This window comes from Cervus elaphus, chromosome 1, assembly GCF_910594005.1.
Source record: "Cervus elaphus chromosome 1, mCerEla1.1, whole genome shotgun sequence".
Taxonomy (NCBI): domain Eukaryota; kingdom Metazoa; phylum Chordata; class Mammalia; order Artiodactyla; family Cervidae; genus Cervus; species Cervus elaphus.
Window position 1 is genome coordinate 32,323,151 of NC_057815.1, and position 17,122 is coordinate 32,340,272.

At 39.5% G+C, this 17,122-nt stretch overlaps 1 protein-coding gene and 1 pseudogene across 10 annotated transcripts in view; both read right to left on the bottom strand.

The window, feature by feature from the left end:
* Window positions 1–17,122, bottom strand: part of C1H11orf65 (chromosome 1 C11orf65 homolog) — a 98,334-nt gene that overhangs the window by 46,580 nt on the left and 34,632 nt on the right. For all 10 annotated transcript variants that reach the window (XM_043898535.1, XM_043898512.1, XM_043898484.1 and 7 more), the window contains exon 2: window positions 15,130–15,219. In XM_043898535.1, coding sequence (XP_043754470.1) covers window positions 15,130–15,210 — 81 coding nt within the window. In that variant the 5' untranslated portion in view covers window positions 15,211–15,219. The remainder of the gene's footprint in view (window positions 1–15,129; window positions 15,220–17,122) is intronic.
* Window positions 12,619–13,726, bottom strand: LOC122680670 (annotated as a pseudogene).

A 17,122-nucleotide genomic window follows, 5' to 3' on the forward strand; every position in this document is an offset into this window, starting at 1 on the left:
TGGATGAAGCACAAGCTGGAATCAAGATTGCCTGGAGAAATATCAATAACCTCAGATATGCAAATAACACCACCCTTATGGCAGAAGGGGAAGAGGAACTAAACAGCCTCTTGACGAAGGTGAAAGAGGAGAGTGAAAGAGCTGGCTTAAAACTCAACATTCAAAATAAGGAAATCAGTCCTGAATATTCATTGGAAGGACTGATGCTGAAGCTGAAGTTCCAGTATTTTGGCCACCTAATGCAAATAACAGACTCATTGGAAAAGAGCCTGATGCTTGGAAAGAATGAAGGCAGGAGGAGAATGAGAAACAGAGGATGAGATGGTTGGATTGTATCAATGACTCAATGGACATGAGTTTGAGAAAACTCTGGGAGATAGTAAAAGACAGGGAAGCCTGGAGAAGGGGATGACAGAGGATGAGACAGTTGGAGGGCATCACCAACTTGATGGACATCAGTTCGAGCAAGTTCAGGGAGCTGGTGATGGACAGGGAAGCCTGGAATGCTGCAGTCCATGGGGCTGCAAAGAGTTTGACAGACTGAGAGAATGAACTGAACTGAAGGAAAAAAAATGAACTATATTCCTATCTGTTACCATATATGTATATTAATTGGAGCTGGATATCAGATCTCAATCTAAAACTAAAGCAAATAACCCTTAGAAGAAACATAAGAAAATATTTTCTGACTTTGGGTTAAACCAATATTTCTAACTCCCCTTCCCCCACCATATTTATTGAGACATAATTGACATACAACACTGTATAAATTTAAGGAATACAACATGATGATTTGATATACATATATAGAGAAATGATTACCACAAAAAGGTTAGTTGGCACATCCTTCACTTCACGTAATTACCATTTCTGTGTATGGGGGGGTAAAAAATTTTAAGATTTATTCTTAGCAACCTTCAATTATTCAACACAGTATTGGTAACTAGTCATCATGCTTTATATTACATTCCTAGGACATACTGCCAACAGTCACTGGATCTAGAGAAAGCAAGAGAATTCCAGAAAAACATCTGCTACTGCATCATTGACTATACTAAAGCCTTTGACTGTATGGATCACAACAAACTGTGGAAAACTGTTTGAGATGGGAGTACCAGACCATCTTACCTGTCTTCTGAGAAACCTGTATGCAGGAAAAGAAGCCAGTTAGTACTGGACATGGAGTAATGAACTGGTTCAAAATTAGGAAAAGAGTACATCAAGGGTGTATATTGTTACCCTACTTATTTAATTTATATGCAGAGTACATCATGTGAAATGCCAGACTGGATGAAGCACAAGCTGGAATCAAGATTTCTGGGAGAAATATCAATAACCTGAGATATGCAGATGACACCACCCTTATGGCAGAAAGAGAAGAACTACTAAAGAACCTCTTGATGAAGGTGAAAGAGGACAGTGCAAAACTTGGCTTAAAACTCAACATTCAAAAAACTAAGATCATGGCCTCTGGTCCCATCACTTCATGGCAAATAGATGGGGAAAAAATGGAAACAGTGACAGACTTTATTTTCTTGGGCTCCAAAATCACTAGGGACAGTGTCTGTAGCCATGAAGTTAAAAGACAGTTGCTCCTTGGAAGAAAAACTGTGACAAACCTAGTTCAGTTCAGTTCAGTTGCTCAGTCGTGTCCGACACTTTGTGACCCCATGAACCACAGCACGCCAGGCCTCCCTGTCCATCACAAACTCCTGGAGTTCACCCAAACCCATGTCCATTGAGTTGGTGATGCCATCCAACCATCTCATCCTCTGTCATACCCTTCTCCTCCTGCCCTCAATCTTTCCCAGCATCAGGGGCTTTTCAAATGAGTCAGCTCTTTGCATCAGGTGGCCAAAGTATTGGAGTTTCAGTTTCAACATCAGTCCTTCCAACCAACACCCAGGACTGATCTCCTTTAGGATGGACTGGTTGGATCTCCTTGCAGTCCAAGGGATTCTCAAGAGTCTTCTCCAACACCATAGTTCAAAAGCATCAATTCTTCGGCACTCAGCTTTCTTTACAATCCAACTCTCACATCCATACGTGACCACTGGAAAAACCATAGCCTTGACTAGACAGACCTTTGTTGGCAAAGTAATGTCTCTGCTTTTTAATATACTGTCCAGGTTGGTCATAACTTTCCTTCCAAGGAGTAAGCGTCTTTTAATTTCATGGTGACAAACCTAGACAGTGTATTAAAAACTGAGGCATCACTTTGATGACAAAGGCCTGTATAGTCAAAGCTATGGTATTTCCAGTAGTCCTGTATGGATGTGAGAGGTGGACCATAAGGAAAGCTGAGGGCTGAAGAACTGATGCTTTCAAATTGTGGTGCTGGAGAAGATTCTTGAGAGTCCCTTGGACTGCAAGGAGATCAAACCAGTCAATCCTAAAGGAAATCAACCCTGAAATATTCTTTGGAAGGACTGATGCTGAAGTTGAAGCTCCAATACTTTGATCATCTTATGCAAAGAGCCAACTCATTGGAAAAGTCCCTGATGCTGAGAAAGATTGAGGGCGGGAGGAGGAGGGGGAAACAGAGGATGAGATGGTTGGATAGCATCAATGACTCAAAGGATGTGAGTTTAAGAAAACTCTAGGAGATAGGAAATACAGGGAAGGCTGGAGCACTGCAGTCCAGGGGGATGGAAAGAGTTGAACACAACTGAGTACCTGAATAGCAACAAACATATTAGTCTTATAACTGGAAGTTTGTACCCTTTGATGACCTTCATTCATCCCTCCCACTACACCCTCAACCCTGCTTCCAGCAACAATTTACCCACATTTCTATGAGTCCAGGTTTTTTTCGTTCCACATATAAATGAGATCATACATTACACATAATTCATCTTTCTCTGACTTATTTCACTTATCATAGTGTCTTCCAGATCCATTTACGTTGTTACAAATGGCAAGATTTTCTTTCTTCTTATGTTTGAATAATATTGTTATAAATAAGGTTATGTTGTTTTCAGTTGCTAAGTCAAGTCTGATTATTTGCAACTCCATGGACTGCAGCAAGCCAGGCTCCTCTGTCCTTCACTATCTAGTGGAGTTTGCCCAAATTTACTATTAAAAACTATATATAATATTTTCAGATAATGTGTTATATATAAAACATTATCACATCTGTTAACAGACATTTACTTTTTTTTGTTTCCATATCATGGCTAGTGTGGATATGCTGCAATGAACGTGGGGGTGCAGCTGTCTCTTTGAGGTATTGATTTCACTTCCTTAAGAAAAATACCCACAAGTGAAATTGCTGGACCTTATGGTAGTTTTATTTTTTGAGGAATTTCCATGTTGCTTTCCATAGTGGTGGTAAAAGTTTACATTCCCACCAACAGTGTATAAGATTCCCTTTTGACCTCATCCTCATTAGCAGAGATCTCTTATCTTTTTGATCAATTCTGCTGTTGGAATTCTTTAGCTCAGTTTTTTTTATTCAGATTTAGGATTTCTTTTTGGTTTTTAGGAGGATAGCTTTTATTTCTTTGTTGAGCTTCACGCACTGCTTTCCCAATTTTATTTATTTATCTGTCTACATGTTCTTGTAGTTCAATGAACTTCATTAAGAGGATTATTTTGAATTTTTTGTTAGAGAGTTCATAGACCTATATATTTAGAGTCAGTTGTTGGAGCTTTATTAGTTTCTTCTCATGTTTACTTTGGTATCTGCACATTTAGGTAATAGTCTTTTCTTCCAGGCTCTGGAGGTTCCCTCCAGCAGAGAAAGATTTTTGTCAGTTAGTTCACCTTGGGGTCCCGGATGGGTCATATGGTAGCATCCTTGGCCAGGTGGGGACTTGCTATGGGGGTGTCTGTTTGGGTGAGGCCACTGTCCATGTTCTGAGATGGGGAGGGTGCTGCTGGCTGGGTTATGCATTTCAGTGAGCATGATGGCTTACTTGCTTTCAGGTGGGGCTATTAGCTGCGCTCTGCAATCACCTCAGTTGGGCGAGGTCATAGGCTGTGTTCCCTGGCAGGGAGGTGCCATTGGTTAGACTTCACAGCTGAGCAGGGCTGTAGGCTGAGCTCTGCAATCACTCCTGGTTGGCTGAGGCCTCAGGATAGGCTCCTTTACCAGATGGTGCTGCTGACCAGACTTCATGTCCAGGCAAGACTACAGGCAAGGCTTTGTGGTTGGAGGCAGCCACAGGTTGTGTTCTGTGATCAGGTAGAGTCACAAGCTTTGCCCCAAGTTGGGCAAGGCTGTGGGCTGGGCTTTGTGATTGGGTAACCTGATGGGTTTGCTCCCCTGTTGGGAGTGGTCACTGGCCAGGTTCTCCGGCTGGGTTGTGGGAGGTCTATATCCTGCTGTTGTGGGAGGTCTAGAGACTGTGTTCCTTGGTTAGTGGGGTCACTGCCCAGGGTCCCTAGCTGGGTGGGACCCCAGGCTATGCTCTGCAATTGGGTGGAGTCACTGGCTAGGCTCCCTTCAGCTATAATTTGTGCTCAGTAATTAGGCAGGGCCAAAGCTAGTGGATGTGATGGAATTCCAGTTGAGCTATTTCAAATCCTGAAAGATGATGCTGTGAAAGTGCTGCACTCAATATGCCAGCAAATTTGGAAAACTCAGCAGTGGCCACAGGACTGGAAAAGGTCTGTTTTCATTCCCATCCCTAAGAAAGGCAATCCCAAAGAATGCTCAAACTACTGCACAATTGCACTCATCTCACACGCTAGTAAAGTAATTCTCAAAATTCTCCAAGCCAGGCTTCAGCAATACGTGAACCGAGAAATTCCAGATGTTCAAGCTGATTTTAGAAAAAGCAGAGGAACCAGAGATCAAATTGCCAATATCTGCTGGATCATCAAAAAAGCAAGAGAGTTCCAGAAAAACATCTATTTCTGCTTTATTGACTACACCAAAGCCTTTGACTGTGTGGATCACAATAAACTGTGGAAAATTCTGAAGGAGATGGGAATACCAGACCACCTGACCTGCCTCTTGAGAAACCTGTATGCAGGTCAGGAAGCAACAGTTAGAACTGGACATGGACCAACAGACTGGTTCCAAATAGGAAAAGGAGTACATCAAGGCTGTATATTATCACCCTGCTTATTCAACTTATATGCAGAGTACATCATGAGAAACGCTGGGCTGGAAGAAGCACAAGCTGGAATCAAGATTGCCGAGAGAAATATCAATAACCTCAGATATGCAGATGACACCACCCTTATGGCAGAAAGTGAAGAGGAACTAAAAAGCCTCTTGATGAAGGTGAAAGAGGAGAGTGAAAAAGTTGGGTTAAAGCTTAACATTCAGAAAACTAAGATCATGGCCTCTGGTCCCATCACCTCATGGGCAATAAATGGGGAGACAGTGGAAACAGTGTCAGACTTTATTTTTTGGGGCTCTAAAATCACTGCAGATGGTGATTGAAGCCATGAAATTAAAAGACACTTACTCCCTGGAAGAAAAGTTATGACCAACCTAGAGAGCATATTAAAAAGCAGAGACATTACTTTGCCAACAAAGGTCCATCTATTCAAGGCTATGGTTTTTCCAGTGGTCATGTATGGATGTGAGAGTTGGACTATGAAGAAAGCTGAGTGCCGAAGAATTGATGCTTTTGAACTATGGTGTTGGAGAAGACTCTTGAGAGTCCCTTGGACTGCAAGGAGATCCAACCAGTCCATCCTAAAGGAGATCAGTCCTGGGTGTTCATTGGAAGGACTGATGCTGAAGCTGAAACTCCAATACTTTGGCCACCTCATGCGAAGAGTTGACTCATTGGAAAAGATACTGATGCTGGGAGGGATTGGGGGCAGGAGGAGAAGGAGACAACAGAGGATGAGATGGCTGTATGGCATCACTGACTCAATGGGCATGATTTTGAGTAAACTCCAGGAGTTTGTGATGGACAGGCAGGCCTGGCGTGCTGCGATTCATGGGGTCGCAAAGAGTCGGACATGACTGAGTGACTGAACTGAACTGAACTAAAGGCTTGAATCTGTTTCTGGGCTCCATGAATGGCTAGAATTCCTGTTTGGGCAGGACTGAAGACTGTGCTCATAAATTAGGTGAGCCTGCGAATTTGCTTCCTTGCCTAGGTTCTTTAATGACAAAGCCCATTGGTTTGGGACTCATATCAGGTAGAATTGCCAACTGAGTTCTCTGGCCAGATGAGGCCACTGACTCAGCTCAGTAGATGGGCAGAGCCTGGCTGAGATCTCTGCTCAGGGGTTGCTGTTAGCAGTAGTTCAAACTGCCAAGGTCTGAGTAAAGACTGCTGTCAGCCCTACCCCTCTTTGCTCTGTCTCTCTCTAATCTGCAGCGATCGAGCCCTTCAGTTTCCCCCAGTGATCCCCATGAGGCAAGACCTGTATGCAGCTCCCAGGAAATGTCCCAAAACACTGGGAGAGCTGGAACTTTGACATCTTGATGGCAGTACTTTCTATATAAACATTTTTTAAATTGACACACAGCACTAATCATAAATAACAAGTGATAAACTGGATTTTGGCTTCTGGTTTAAGATGGCAAAGTAGAAGAATGTGTGCTCATCTCCTCCAGTGAGAAAACCAAACCTGTTGAACAACCGTTGACAGGAGGATGCTGGAACACACCAAAAAAAAGATACCTCACACCCACAGGCAAAAAAGAAGTCATGGAGAGACAGTAGGAGGGGCTCAATCACGATAAAATCAAATACCATACCTGTCGGGTGGGTGACCCACAGACTGGAGAACAATAATACTAAAGAAGTTCTTGCACTATTGTGAAGGTTCTGAACCCCACGTCAGGCTTCCCAGCCTGGAGAATCTGACAAAGGGGACTGGGAATCCCCAGGGAATCTGGCTTTGGGAGCTAGTGGCATTTGATTATAGGTCTTCCAGAAGACTGGGGGAAATAAAGACTACAATCTTGGAGGGCACAAACAAAATTTTGTGTACACCAAGACCTACAGGAGAGGAGCAGTGACCCCACAGGAGACTGAACCAAACTACTTGCTCATGTTGAAGGGCCTCCTGTGGAGGCATGGGTTGGTAGGGGCTCACCACAGGGATGGGGGCATTGGAAGCTCCCCCTTGGTGTAAACCCTCTTGGAGCTCACCATTAACCTTACCATAGAGCCTACAGATCCTAGGGCTGGGTTGTCTCAGGTCAAACAACTATCAGGAAGGGAGTTCAACTCCACCCATCAGCAGATAATTGGATTAAAGCTTTACTGAGCAAGGCCCTGCCAACCAAAGCAGACTATTTTTCCCAACACAAATCCCTCCCATCAAGAAGCTTACACAAGCCTCAGCCTCATCCATCAGAGGTCAGATAGAAGAAGCACAGTCTCACAGTGGCTAAAACAAAAACCATATTAAGGAAAGTTAATCACAATGAAAAAAACAGAAAGTTATGTCCCAAATGTAGGGACAAGATAAAATCCCAGAAAAACAACTAAATGAAGTGGAGATAGGCAACCTTCCAGAAAAAGAATTCTGAATAATGATAGTGAAGATGATCCAGGACCTCAGGAAAAGAATGGAGGCAAAAATTGAGAAGATGCAAGAAATGTTTACCAAAGACCTAGAAGAAATAAAGAACAAACAACAAGAGATGAATAATACACTAGAAGGAATCAATATCAGACTAACAGACAGAAGAATGGATAAATGACCTGGAAGACAGAATGGTGGAAATTACTGCCACAAAACAGAATATAGAAAAAAGAATAGAAAGAAATGAAGACAGCCTAATAGACCCCTTGGACAACATTAAATGCAACAACATTCGCATTACAATGGTCCTAGAAGGAGAAGAGAGAGAGAAAGGAGCTGAGAAAATATTTGAAGAGGAATAGCTAAAAACTTCCCGGACATGGCAAAGGAAATAGTCAACCAAGTCCTGGAAGCACAGAGAGTCCCAAAAAGTATAAACCCAAGGAGGAATACACAGAGACACATAATAATCAAACTGACAAAAATAAAAGACAGAGATAAAATATTAAAAGCAACAAGGGAAAAACAACAAATAACATACAAGGGAACTCCCATCAGGCTATCAGCTGATTTCTCAACAGAAACTCTACAAGCCAGAATGGAATGGCATGATATATTTAAAGTGATGAAAGGGAAGAACCTACAACCAAGAATGCTCTACCCAGCAAGACTGTCCTTCATATTTGATGGAGAAATCAAAAGCTTTCCAGACAAGTCAAAGTTAAAGAGAATTCAGCACCACCAAACCAGCTTTACCACAAATGCTAAAGGAACTTCTCTAGGCCAGAAACACAAGAGAAGAAAAAGATCTACACAAAATAAAACCAAACCAAAACAAACCAAAAAATGATAATAGGATCATATGTATTGATAATTACCTTCAATATAAATGGTTTAATGCACCAACCAAAAGACATAGACTGGCTGAGCTGATGAAAACATATGCATATATGCACCACTTACCACATCACTCTGCTTGACCCCCTCATATTGTATGTAATTATTTTATATTGTTAAGTTAATCATGTTCCCATTATGGCTTGCAATTGTAATTATCTTTTTGTCTGGCTATTGATTGTGAAAATTAATAAACATCTTTTACTCTTGTGATTATGTAACTATTACTCACTTAATACCATTGTATCATGATTAGTCAACAGAAAAATAATATAACTCTATATCATCAAAAGTGGGATCTAATAGAAAATCCTGTAATCACTTTTTAAAATCCGAATGCATGTCAGAATTATCTTGAAGTTTTTTGAAAATACAAATGTTCAGGTATTGCTTTTTTCTCCAGAGCTCCAGATATGTTTCTAATCAGCAGCCATGTTTAAAAACAACTGGACTATAAGCTCTTTTACTTTTATCTAGTTAGTTTCACTTTTTCTATTTCATATTCAGTACTCCCATTTCATTTAGTTTACATTCTCCAATTTCTGCATCTCTTCTTTTTTTTTGATGTTCTTTCTCAAGCCTTTATCAAGTGTAGTAGAAAAAATTTTCCTTACATATGTATAAGTATGTACAATATATATATTTTAGAAAACTTATGAATTCTTGCCTAACTAAAAAAATTATGACATCTTGATTCCACTTATTTGACTTAATATGAATAGAAGGCTAGATTTATAATTAAAAAATAGATATGCAACAAGCAACAAAGACTTACTGTACAGCTTAGGCAACCATAGTCAATATCTTGTAATAACCTACGGTGGAAAATAATTTCAAAAATGATATATGTGTATTTGTATAACTGAATCATCTTGATGTGCACCTGAAACATTGTCAGTCAATAAAATATATATATATATTAAAAGAAAAAAATGGATTTTATTAAAATTAAAAACTTATCAAAAACACCTTTACAAGAGAAATGAGGTACCCTGGAAAATATTTTATATCAATAAAGGATTTATATTCAGAAAATCTGAAAAACTCCCCCAAGTGAATAATGACAAATAGAGGTGATGTAACTTAAAGACTGGAATATTGGAAGATATGTAAAGAAAAATTTAGGGATATTTATATCCTCATCATATACAATGAGGAGTCAGGTGATCCTGTGTAGCACGATGGAACAAGAAACAAAAGTCTTTAAAAAAACAAGGTAAGAAATAGAGGATTTAAAATAATGACTCTTGATACTGAGAAGGGAGTTAAGCAGGGGTTTGGAGGATAAGTAAGATAAATTCTTAATTGTCTTTGCAGAAAGTCAACAGTTCACTTCTAAAGCTGATAAGTAAAAGGTAATAAGCACATTATTCAGAAGCATGAAACTAGTGACTAGAAGATCTAAAATAAAAAATAGTTAAAAGTGGTGGCTTTAAGAGAAAAAAGGTGGAAAGAAGTGAGATGGGGTAAAGACTTGCTTTTTAGTGTAAGTTCTACATATTTTGCTTATTTTGAAGAAGTACACATATTACTTTGATAAAGATATTTAAAATTATAGAAAAATTCTGTACTCACATTACTATGATTGTGCAAATTATTCAATTATAGGGCCACATAATATGCTAAATTATGCAATCCTTATTAAGAAGTCACCTGGGCCACCTGAATCAAGATCAAATGTATTCTCTTTACATAGAGAATTGGAACTATTTTAATCTGCCTTATATTTGCAGCATCACTTTCTTAGTTCTTTTTTCAGAGTTTCTAATCTCTTTTTAAATTCAGCTTCTAGGTCACACTGTCTATCGCATGGGGTACCATTTCATCTCCAGATACAAACCTTCAAAAGCCATTCAACATACTGATCTAAGCTAAATTGATTACCAATTTTATTTCCTTCAGATTCTGTTATTTCTTTTTCTGTTTCTATATCACTGGTTTTCCTTAAATGCCAGGTGATTGCCCATTAGTAGTGAAGAATGAAGGTCCGTGTCAATTTTTCTAGGGAGCTAGTAAATAGTCTGTGCTTTTGTGTAAATCTACTGTTTTCCCACTGTTCATGCTCCTGAATGAGAAGATTGCCTTGGAGATTTGTGAAGTGGGTGGAATAAGTTAATCAACAGACTTTCTCAAAGAAAGTACAGTCAGGTAGCCAGTTATTAAGCCAGAAATCTCTCAAATAATAAAATTCAGAGGGTTTTAATATACAGTATCGAATTCATGCTAGAACTAGCTTTCCCAGATGGTTCATGTAAATTTTTTAAAGAGATAAGCTTTCAGCATTTGTTTCTTTTGACTATGCCTTGTGGCATGTGGCATCTTAGCTCCTCAACCAGGGATCACACATGTCCTCTGCACTGGAAGTGGGGAGTCTTAACCACTAGACTGCCAGGGAAGTGCCTCATTTTGTTTTTTGAAATTTTATTTTATATTGGGGTGTAGTTGATTTACAATGTTATGTTAGTTTCAGGTATAAAGCAAAGTGGTTCAGTTATACATATACATGTATCCATTCTTTTTCAGATTCTGATTTGGGTTTTAAGAAGAGGACTGATCACCAGGGAAACCAGAAAATTCCATCTTGAAGCCCAAAAGAGATAAGTGTTGGGCATTTCCCAGTCATAAATGGCATAGTGAAAAGTGAAAGTGAAAGTCGTTCAGTCATGTATGACTCTTTGCAATCCCATGGGCCACACAGTCCATGGAATTCTCCAAGTCAGAATACTGGAGTGGGTAGCCTTTCCATTCTCCAGGGGATCTTCCTAACCCAGGGATCAAACCCAGGTCTCCCACATTGCAGGCAGATTATTTACTAGCTGAGCCACCAGAGAAGCCCAAGGATACTGGAGTGGGTAGCCTTTCCCTTTTCCAGCAGATCTTTCCAACCCAGGAATCGAACTGTAGTCTCCTGCATTGCAGGTAAATTCTTTACCGCTGAGCCACCGGGAAAGCATAGGACTACCACCATGTTCTTAATGGGAAACACCCCATTTGGCTTGAAGGGAAAACAACCACTTTGGTAACCTTTGGTCCTCCACAGCGCATGGAGCCAGAGGAAACTGGCAAGTTCAGAGTCTGGGTAACTGGCAAGTAAGAGACTGGCAAGGTCAGAGTCTGAGAGTGCAAGGTTTCTTTACATACAATGCCTGGGTCCCTGAGAAGGATCTACAAATAACCTAAACTTCCAAGAAAAAACTGGAGTATATGCATGTTTTCCTAGGGAAAGGGTCCATCCCTTCTCATAGAGCCAAGAGTAGGTTAAAATTCCGAGATAGAGAACAGCAACTAGAGTTGCAGGCAAGAATGAGGAAGCCACCAGATACATCACCTAGAGCCAGCCATATCTGAGAGCTTGCCAAGCTGTCACTGAAGTTAGAACATGACTCACAGCAGAGACAGTCAAGCACTGTTTTTCTGTACTTTTTTCTAACTGTACTTCAAGATCTTCCGAAAAGAAGGCCCTGGGCTTGGTCCACTGCTATCTTGTATTCATTCTTGGGTATTAATTCACCAACATTAAACTCCAGGATAGAAGATGTGGTAAGACAAGACTCCCTCCCCTACAGAGTCTTTTGCTGGTTTCAGTGGTGGACAGTGGTCATCACAGAAAACACACAGGAACTTTTCCCTGGAACTGAGGTGGGATGAAAAGTGCCTGCTGTGAATATTATCATCTTTTTCCTTGACCCTTGACATCCAGTTTCTGAAGATATAGCAGAAAATAATCTTCCTTGAAGATCAGTTCAGTTCAGTTCAGTCGCTCAGCCGTGTCCGACTCTTTGTGACCCCATGAATCGCAGCATGCCAGGCCTGCCTGTCCATCACCAACTTCTGGAGTTTACTCAAACTCATGTCCATCGAGTCAGTGATACCATCCAGCCATTTCATCCTCTGTCGTCCCCTTCTCCTCCTGCCCTCAATCTATCCCAGCATCAGGGTCTTTTCCAATCAGTCAACTCTTCACAAGAGGTGGCCAAAGTATTGGAGTTTCAGCTTCAGCATCAGTCCTTCCAATGAACACCCAGGACTGATCTCCTTTAGGATGGACTGGTTGGATCTCCTTGCAGTCCAAGGGACTCTCAAGAGTCTTCTCCAACACCACAGTTCAAAAGCATCAATTATTCAGTGCTCAGCTTTCTTCACAGTCCAACTCTCACATCCATACATGACCACTGGAAAAACCATAGCCTTGACTAGATAAAGGGTAACAAATTCATAAAACAAAAACACAGTCTTCCAATGCCCTGTGCTTTCAGATATACTGGGTTTAGTTCAGCTGCCAGATAACCCGATTGACACATTCATCTCGTTAGCCAGGTGAGCCCACCTAGTAGTGTGAGAGGCCACTGAGAGCTGCAAAGGGCACTGGAACCCCGATATCACCTGAAAATCCTTTCCTGGGAAGACAGTTTCATGAATGAGGTCTTCCAAGCAAATGACACCAAACCTCCCCAGGTGCTCCTCAATCACTGTGTCAGAGAGATGACTTTGTTCTTGATCTTGGCTTGTCTGTGTTTCAGGATGAGCTCCTGAACAGGCTTCAGATCTGGAAATCCCTAGGTCACCTGGGCTGCCCTGGTGGCTCAGATGGTAGAGTCCACCTACAATGTGGTAGACCTGGGTTTGATCCATGGGTTGGGAAGATACCCTGGAGGAGGGCATGGTAACCCACTCCAGTATTCTTGCCTGGAGAATCCCCATGGACAGAGGAGCCTGGTAGGCTACAGTCCATGGGGTCACAAAGAGTTGGGCACAACTGAGTGACTAAGCACACAGCACAGGTCATGTAAGTTTCCACTACACAAAGTTTTTTCATGGTTTAAGGGGTTACTTTCATAAAGATACCACTGAAAATATTCTTCAGATGAAGTCTTGCAATGGTCCTCTGCACCAGTAAATTCACCCCATTAATCCTTTGTGTGCATACAACAAAGACCAAGGAATGTTTATCTGGCACTTCCAAGCTGTGAGGTTTCACTTCTAGTCATTAGAGTCACACTGTGTCATGCAGCTGATGCCAGGAATTATGTAGGAACCATTCTAGTTGCTTATACTTGGGCTCTTTTTCTTCCCTTTGCTCTTTCCTTTGCAAAAGCTCCTCCTTTGCCTGGGTGACTCTGAGGGCCTGAGAAGCCTTCCTGTTTTTCAGGACATTTTCTGGAAGCAAAGGGATCTTTCTTTCTTGGCTCTTGCTGCACCATCTTCCCAACACTTCAGGCTGCTCAGGGTTTGTTTCTTCTTAGGCCCAACAGTTAATATCCATCTACCAGCAGATATTTGACTAATAAGACATATCCACCCGCCTGCAGCTTTTGGTCTTAAGTGACATTGGAGACAATTGACATAACTGTTACATATATAGACCTTCAATTAGCCCCATTGTCTATTTAGCCATTTTTCTTTTAGCCCTTTAGAATTACTAAATCCTAGGGTTCCAATGAGAAAAAGGCTATCTCATTAGTGCCTCTTTAAGTATGTCTAGGTAAATCTTCTACATAGATATGTCCAATAAGATACTACCATTTATTTTTGGTTTTCCAGACATAAGATAAAATTTCTTATTTGCTCATGAACTCCCCTTTCTGTTTTGGGTGAACTTTCGGTATATTGTCACTTCATTTGGATTCTAGAGGGATAGAAAGTGAAAATGTGTCCTCAGTCTACCATTTTATTAAAACACACACACACACTTGTTTATATACAAGGCTTTTCTACTGAAGCTCCTTAAATTCAAGGATGTATTTTAAAGAGCCTAGCGCAGTGTCAGGAATGTAATAAGTGTTCAAAGGTATGTGGCTGATTGGATTTGAATGTGGAAGAGAACAAATTACAAATGACAGAAAAGCTTAGGCCTAGATGATAAGCATGCTGTTAGATACCAACAAAGGAACAAAGGACTTCCCTGGTGGCTCAGATGGTAAAGCATCTGCCTACAATGTGGAAGACCCGGGTTCAGTCCCTGGGTTGGGAAGATCTCCTGGAGAAGGAAATGGCAACCCACTCTAGTACTTTTGCCTGGAAAATCCCATGGACAGAGGAGCCTGGTAGGCTATAGTCCATGGGGTCGCAAAGAGTCAGACACGACTGAGTGACTTCACTTCCAACAAAGGAATAATAGATTTTAAAGAAGAAATTGTTTTTAGTGTTGGAAATCAATTGCTATGCCCTAGTATAGGCAAATAATGGAAACTATTTTTCAAGACATCATTAACTGTTATGAAATTATTTTTGTGTGCTAGAAACAGACATGCCACTTTACACACAGAGTGTTGATACTCTCCTAGAGAGAAGAGAATTCATTTTGCCTCTTGGCTCTCACCTAATCCAGTAAATCAACTTGGAATATTCCTTATTGGATAAGACCACAGAGCATACTGTAACACAGCAAGAAACTACTACATTAATCCAGATATGCATTATGTCCTCAAGTGTAGGTAGTCAATAAATATTTACTGAGTGAATGTATCCCTAACACTTGCTTGCAAACCTGATTCCAGAGTCAAGAAACAAAGTTTTCAGAGGTGAAAACCAAACAAGTGATGATTTCATTATAGTGGCTATTATCAAAGTACCTGACCTAGATCAGAAACTCAGTAAATATTTGTGAGGCTAATAAGATAATTACCTTTAACTTTTTCAAACTTAAAAAAAGCCTACTTATCAAGCAAATGCTGGGGTATGACTCTTTAATACAGTAATACTGAAAGCCACTGAATTTTATAAACAGTTGAACTATGTATCAATTATATCTCAATAAAGCTGTAAAAAAAGAAAAAAACTCACAAGGAAACTTTTCCAGGCCTTCTGAATGACTCTGGCAGCTCTGTCTTTCCTTTCAAATTCTGATTCCTGTTTCAAAGCCATGTGAAAGTCCTAAAATAAAATAAACAAAGGAGTAAATTTTAAATTACTTTGTATACTCCATCATGAAACTGTCACTAGAACTACATGAAAATCAAATAGAAAGTACAAAGGAAATACTGAAAATGATATTTGGCATCAAAATAACTAAAATAAACATTAAAATTGACACCTTTAACTGATAGCCTCTGTTCCAATTTGCTTTTTATTGAAGTACAGTTGATTTACAATATTATATTTTTTTCATTATTTTTAAAGATTATACTCCATTTAACATTACAAAATAATGACTGTATTTCCCTGTGCTATAAAATATATCCTTGTTGCTTTTCTACTTTATACATAGTAATTTGTATCTCTTAGCCCCCTACCCCCTATTTTGTTCCTTGCCTTTTCCCACTCTTCACTGGTAACCATTAGCTTGTTCTCTATATCTGTAGGTTTGTTTCTGTTTCGTTATATACATCATTTGTTTTAGTTTTTAGATTCAGCGTATAAGTGATAATATAGAGTATTTGTTTTTGTCCGACTTTTTCACTAAGCATAATAATCTCTAGGTCCAGTCACATTGCAAATGGCAGAATTTGTCCTTTTTTATAGCCAAGTAATATTCCACTATATATATATATATATATATATATATATATATATATGCATACCACATCTTCTTTATCCATTTATCTGTGGATGGACATGTAGGTTGATTCACTATCATGGCAAATATGAATAATGCTGCTAAAAATAGTGGGGTGCATACATCTTTTTGAATTCTTGTTTTCATTTTCTTTGAAAATGAAACTCAGCAGTGGAATTGTTGGATCATATAATAGTTCTATTTTTAGTTTTTTGAGGCAACTCCATACTGTTTTCCACATTAGCTGCACCAAATTACATTCCCACCAACAGTGTATGAGGGTTCCCTTTTCTTCACAACCTCACCAACATTTGTTACTTGTAAACTTTTTGATGATAGCTATCCTGACAGATATAATATCTCATAGTTTTGATATGCATCTCTCTGATGATTAACAATGTTGATCATCTTTTCAAGTGCCTGTTAGCCACCTGTTTGTCTTCTAAATGTCTATTCAGGTCTTCTGCCTATATTTTACATTGGATTATTTGTTTTTTTTATATTGAGCTGTAGGAGTTATTTACCTGTTTTGAATATTACTGCTATTGTTTATACCATTTGCAAATATTTTCTCCCATTCTGCAGGTTGTCTTTTAGTTTTTTTGATGGGGTTTTTTTGCTGTGCAGAAGCTTTTAAGTTTAATTATGGCCTATTTGGTGTTTGCTTTTATTTTTGCTTTTATTTCTTTTGCCTTAGAAGATTGATCCAAGAAAATATTGTTATAATTTATATCTAAGAGTATTCTGCCTATCTTCTCTTCTAGGAACTTTATGATTTTAAGTTTCACATTTAGTTTTTAATCCAGTTTGAGTTTTTGTATATGGTGTGAGGAAATGTCCTAATGTCATTGTTTTACAAATGACTGTTCAGTTTTCCCAAAATAACTTGTTGAAGAGACTGTCTTTTCTTCATGGTGTATTCTTGCCTCCTTTATTGTAAACTAATTGATGGTAGATGTTTGGGTTTAATTCTGGGCTCTCTATTCTTTTCCATTGATCCATATGTCTGTTTTTGTGCCAATACCAAACTGTTACAATGACTGTATGGTATTATCTGAGGCCTGGAGGTTATGACTTCAGCTTTGTTCTTTTTTCTCAGGATTGTTTTCAGAATTCAGGATCTTTTGCAGTTCCATTTAAAATTTATTTTAACTTTTTATCTTGAAGTATAGTTGATTAATGATGTGTTAGTTCACTAGTTCAACCTAGTGATTGAATTATACATATACACATATCTATTCTTTTTCAAATACTTTTCCCACTTAGACTGTTATAAAATAT